At 63.1% G+C, this 5,605-nt stretch overlaps 1 protein-coding gene across 1 annotated transcript; it reads right to left on the bottom strand.

Annotated features, from left to right (window-relative positions):
* Window positions 1-3,121: 3,121 nt before the first annotated feature.
* SOCS1 (suppressor of cytokine signaling 1) lies at window positions 3,122-4,990 on the bottom strand. Its single transcript, XM_023616313.2, has 2 exons — window positions 4,880-4,990; window positions 3,122-4,286 (listed from the first exon to the last, which is right to left on the bottom strand). The coding sequence occupies exon 2, from the start codon at window positions 4,234-4,236 to the stop codon at window positions 3,568-3,570; it is 669 nt and encodes a 222-aa protein (XP_023472081.1). The 5' UTR covers window positions 4,237-4,286; window positions 4,880-4,990; the 3' UTR covers window positions 3,122-3,567.
* Between the last annotated feature and the right edge of the window lie 615 nt (window positions 4,991-5,605).

Here is a 5,605-nt window from a genome sequence, read left to right as displayed (position 1 = left end):
TTGGTCCTGTGGCTGTCCCTGCCTTGCTGTTGGCCTGACTGCCTGGACGTGAGGGGTCTGGCCCAGAAGGAACCGGCCCCCATCCCTCCCCCTCCCCGGGATACACACATAAGGCAAGAAGCCGAGGGCCGTGTCTACCCAGCGGTCACCCCCAGGCCCTTGTCACACTCCACATCCACACTCCTCACCACGGCCCCCAGGGCTCCGGGCCTGCCCACCCATCCCACCTGCTCTCCTGCGCTCGCCTCCTTCTGCCCCTCCAGCTCGGCCAGCCTTCTGGAACCTTCTGGAAGGTGCTGAACTCCTCCCCAGCCGACTGCCTCTGCCCTTGCGTTCCCTCTGCCTGGAACTCAGCAGGTGCTCCGTGAGTGCTCATCACTGAGTGCTGAGATGGGCTGCCAGGTGCTGTTCTAAGTGCTGTGTGCATCACCTCAGGAAGAGGCACAGCTCGCTACTTCCTGGCTGCGGGACAGGGCCAGCTCCGCTCCAAAGCTGGGGAGGATCAAGCAGGTCGAGGTGAGGCCTAGGAATATGCCTTTTCACAGGCTTCCTCCCCTCCCCTCCCCCACTCTTTAAGAAACAATTGCCTTTAGAGTCAGCTGGACCCGGTGCCAGTCTTGGCTATCACTTTTGAGCTGTGTGACCCCAAGTGAGTGACTGTACTTCTCTGAGCCTCTAAAATGGGGATGAGCGTCCCCGGCTGCGGGGCGGCTTTGATGTGGGTGGAAGGCCACTCCCGCACCTGTACACAGTTCCCATCGCTCTCAAGAGCCGCTCCCTTCCCATCCTGCAGGCCCCATGCTGCCCAGCTCGCCCCCTCTGGGGAAGGACACCTCAGAGGCACCTGGGCCCCCAACCCGGGCCACCACCCCCCACACACACACACACACACAAACCCTCCTCTCACTTTTCATTCTTGTAAATTGACGTCAGCACTGCTGAATCATGAAGCTGAGGTTTGAGACAGAGAGAATCTGTACCTCCGGGGAAGCCACATGGCACCCATCGCCCCCGGCCCACCCCAGCCCTCTCTTCCTCTGCAGCGCTGTCTGCACACATCTGTGACACGGGCCTGCAGTGCGGCCCACTGTACACGGCTTAGCATAGATCTTTTTGAAAAGGACTCACAAAGAGAAGGGGCCGCCTCTGGGGAGCGTGCTCAGATGGGGGCCTCAATTCTTAGCTGCTGGGCTCCAGGTTTTCTAAGAGGAAGGGGTTTGTGGAAGGAAGATGTGATTTTTCCACTTTTTTTTTTTTCAAGGAGGAAAAAACCCTGAAAATATTGGAAACTACCTGCAAATTCACCCCTTAGATGCGGACCTGGTTCCTCATCTGTAAAGCGGGGATAGTCACAGGCCCTAAGTCATACACAAGGCGGGGGTGAAGGCTGATGTTTTAATATCAGTCACTAGGGGTCTGGAGTGGGGCCGGCAGTGACGCTATCTCTAAAAATGTCAGCAGCTGCTGCTGTTTATTCTTCTTATTATTGAAACCATTAGGCCCTCGTGGGAGGCTGTGTTGCCTTGTGGTACCCAGCCGCTGAAGCTGTACAAAGTTTGAAAATCTGGCTCCCCTACTTGCTGTGTGTCCTGCTAGGCCTCTCTGAGCCTCAGTCTTCCCATCTGTAAAATGGGGGAGCGGTTTTTAGCTCACAGGCTGGTTGTGAGGACTCAGCGAGGGAGCTCAGGACCCGGCATGCGCAGCAAGCGCTCCCTCTGTGTCTGTGATGTGCCCAAGCATCGTCTCCTTGGACCTCTCTGTCTCCACGCACTGCCCAAGCTGGCTGGGGGACAGGGAAAGTCAGGCCCAGGGCAGCAATGGATCCACACAGCCGACGACAAAAGGCAGGGAGGTGGTTCAAAGAAAAGGCACAGAGCCGAGCGTCAGCTCCCTCACTCCCAGCCCCTCATTAGAGGATGAAATTGCGGAAACTCTCCGAGATCCCTCCTCACCGTCCTTCACCTGGAGGCCTGGAACCTCTTTAATCCCCGAGACAAGCCAGGGCCGCTCCGGCTCTCCGACGCTCAAGTTAATTTTATGCTGCACTTTCGAGGCGGAAAGGTATTATTAAATATTAGGACACTCCATTAGAAGCGTGCCCAGGGCTGCAGAGAGCCGTGCCAACGTCTCGGAATGAAGCACAACGCGCCCGCTTCACCCTAAACCCAAAAGGGACTCGGTTCACTGGGGACAGCAGTCCAGCGTGGCTTATCTGTCAGGCCGGCCACAGACACAGGAGGAGCCCTAAAACCCGGGTCACAGGCTCTTTCTGGGGACGCGAGCCGGCCCCACAAACATCCTGGAACAGCGGCTCCCTCCCCTGCCCTTGCAAACATCACCTCCTCCGTAAGATGCAGACTGAGGGTTCCAGCAGACGCCTCCTCCTCCAGCAAGCCCATTTCGGAGGCAGACACGGAGGCCCCAAGAGGGGAAGGGAATTGCCCAAAGCCACCAGCAGGGCCCTCCTGCCACCACAGCCCACAAAGCCGCTTTCTGGCTCCAAGCTGTGTGTTCAGCGAAAAGTACATGAAACAGAACAGGGTGGGAGGGAAGTCAGGCCCAACCCCGGGTCCCCATCCCATCTAAAATGTCTCCCTTGACTCCGGGGTTTCAGAATGTGCCACTCCTCCTTCCACAAACTCATCAAGCGTCTCCCCCACCCCGGGTTCCTGGAAGTAGCTGTGGTCACAGAATGAAAGCAGTTTCCTCTCTGTCACCCATTTCAAACAGATTCTGGGTGGACAGCCAAAAAAAAAAAGACCCAAGTGTCTTCTGGGACACGGGAATGACCACAGGCCGATTCACCCCAGCCTTGGTTTTCTCTCCTGTAAAAGGGGGCTAAGAGGTGGCTTCACAGGGTTGTCTCTGTAGGATTAGATTTGAGCCTGTAAAGCACAGAATCGGGCCCGGCACACATTAAGCGCTGAAATGTGAACTTGCGTTTTCCCGGACACAAAATACCAAAACCAGACCCACGTCCCCTCGGAGCCCTGAGAGCTGTGGGTGGCCCCCAGCCAAGGAGCACCTCCAGCCAACCACGGCAGCCTTAGGGCCCCCCTCTCCCCGGCCCTGTTCACAACCAAGGAAAACCTCGGACAAAGCACACGCTCTAGAAACCTTGTTTCTTTAAAAAAAAAAAAACTTTCATAATAAAGTTTATTCCCTAATCTGGTTGTAAAAAATATAAAATAGGTTTCTGCACAGCAGAAAAATAACGCCAGAGGCCCTCCCCCAACCCCTGGTTTGTGCAAAGATAAGTGGGTATATGTAAACATGAAGAGGTAGGAGGTTCCGGCGCCAGACACAGTTAAATTAAGCTGCTACAACAACCAGGGGGACCCAGAGGGAGCACCTGGAGGGGGCGCGCCCGCCCCAAGAGCTGGGGAGGGGTCTGCGGCCTGGACCCCCGGCAGCCAGGGGGAGGCGCATCGCCCCCCCCCCCGCCCGCTCCCTCCAACCCAGGCGTGGAAGGCACCCCCAGCCCCAACGTTATTATTCCGGGGAAATAATAATTAATAATGGGAAATAATAAGGAGGCGCCCCAGTTAATGCTGCGTGCGCGGCCGCTCAGATCTGGAAAGGGAAGGAGCTCAAGTAGTCGCGGAGGACGGGGTTGAGGGGGATGCGCGCCAGGTTCTCGCGGCCCACGGTGGCCACGATGCGCTGGCGACACAGCTCCTGCAGCGGCCGCACGCGGCGCTGGCGCAGCGGGGCCCCCAGCATGCGGCGCGGCGCCGCCACGTAGTGTTCGAGCAGCTCGAAGAGGCAGTCGAAGGTCTCGCGGCTGCCGTCCAGGTGGAAGCGGCCGGCCTGGAAGTGCACGCGGATGCTCGTGGGGCCCGAGGCCATCTTCACGCTCAGGGCGAAGAAGCAGTTCCGCTGGCGGCTGTCGCGCACCAGGAAGGTGCCCACCGGCTCGGCGCGCAGCCGCTCGTGCGCCCCGTGCACGCTCAGGGGCCCCCAGTAGAAGCCGCAGGCGTCGAGGAGCGCGCTGGCGCGGGTGATGCGCCGGTAATCGGCGTGCGAGCGGAACGTGCGGAAGTGCGTCTCGCCCGGGGCCGGGGCCGGGACCGCCGGGCAGGGCCGCAGGCGCGCCGGGGCCGCGGGCGCCGCGGAGGAGGAGGCGGAGGAAGAAGAGGAGGAGGAGGAGGAGGAGGAGGAAGGCTCTGGCCGCCGTCGAGGCTCTGCTGCCGTGGAGATTGCATTGTCGGCTGCCACCTGGTTGTGTGCTACCATCCTACACGCGGGGCCGGCCGGAGGGGTGGGCCATAGCGTCCGGGGATGCGCTGATGGGGAGACAGAGGCAGTGAGCGGAGGCGCCGGGTGCGGCCGGGCAGGTGGGGGGCCGCGGGACCACTTGGAGGGGTGGGGCTCCAGGCTGAGCCGACCCCAAAGCGCCGAGGGCGGAGGATCAAGGCGGCGGGGCCCCTTGGAGCCTCAGTGGACGCGTCTAGTAAATGGGCTTCCCCATCCGCCGAGGGCTTCCAGGGTGGGTGCGGACTCCGGGTGGCGGGGAGGCGGAGTCCAGCCTCCAGGGCGCTCGGAGTTTGGGTAAGAGAAGGGGGCGTGGAGAGAGGTGCCGGGGAGAAGCCAGCCCCGACTCCGGCCACCTGGCCCTCGGCTCGCCGCCCCGCGGCCGCCGCCTGCCGGCCACACCGGGGATTGGCCGCCCGTCCGGGCGATTTGGGCAGAAGCAGGAGAAAAGCGGCGCTGCGGGAGCCCCGCGCGCGGGGGGCTGCCAGGGTGGGGCCGGCGGGAGCCAGGGGCGTGGCGGCCGCGACCCCAACGCGCAGCCCCCGAGGCCGGCCTGCCAGCCGCGATCCCGTCCTCCCCCGGCCTCCCCTGTCCCTCCCGCTTCCTTGCCCGGTGCCTGGCTCACCTGGCGGCGGGGCGCGGGGCCGCGGGCGGGGCGGCGGGGGGCTCCGGGGCGGCTCTCGCGCATGCTCCGGGGCCGGGAGCCGTGCAGCAGCCACGGCCGCAGCTCGCTCTGCCCGCGCCCGCCCCTGCGCCAGTCTTTTAAACCGGCGTGGGGGCGGACCCGGCGACAGGCCCCGCCCCGCGGGCTCCGCCCCCCCCCCCTCAGGACCCGCCCTCCCCGCCACTTTCGGTTTCTTTTTCAAGGGTGGCGCTGGCGCGCGGCGGGCCCCCGCCAGCTAGAGCTTTTCCAAACCTCCGGGGACCCGCTCCGCGGAGGCCCCCTACGCTGACCCAGGCTGCACAGCCCTAGGACCCGTCCATCAAGGTCTCCGGCCCCGCCCCTGAACCCGCTGGCCCCTTCTCGGGCGCCCCCTTGGGACCTGAAGTCCCTGCTTTTGCCCCCAGGACGCTCGATCGCGGGTTTCTGCATCCAAGCCCTTAGGATGCTCTGCACGGGTCCTGACGCACCCCTCGCCCCCGCCAGGTCTCTGTCTTCTACTCCCCTCGAGCTAGACCTCTCCACCGAGCCTGGGGTCCGGCCTGAAGGTCCGGGCCTCCCGCCCCTCCGCACTGCTCCCGCCGTCGCCCTGCCCCCAGGGTCCCGGGGTCCCGCCCCCGCACCCCTCCCGGCCCGTCGGCGTCCCTAGTCTAGTCTTGGGCTTCCCAGGAAGCGGCGGCCTGACCGCAG

The sequence above is a fragment of the Equus caballus genome, chromosome 13, assembly GCF_041296265.1.
Source record: "Equus caballus isolate H_3958 breed thoroughbred chromosome 13, TB-T2T, whole genome shotgun sequence".
Taxonomy (NCBI): Eukaryota; Metazoa; Chordata; class Mammalia; order Perissodactyla; family Equidae; genus Equus; species Equus caballus.
Note: the sequence above shows the minus strand (reverse complement) of the source record. Positions and strands in the feature narration are given on the sequence as shown.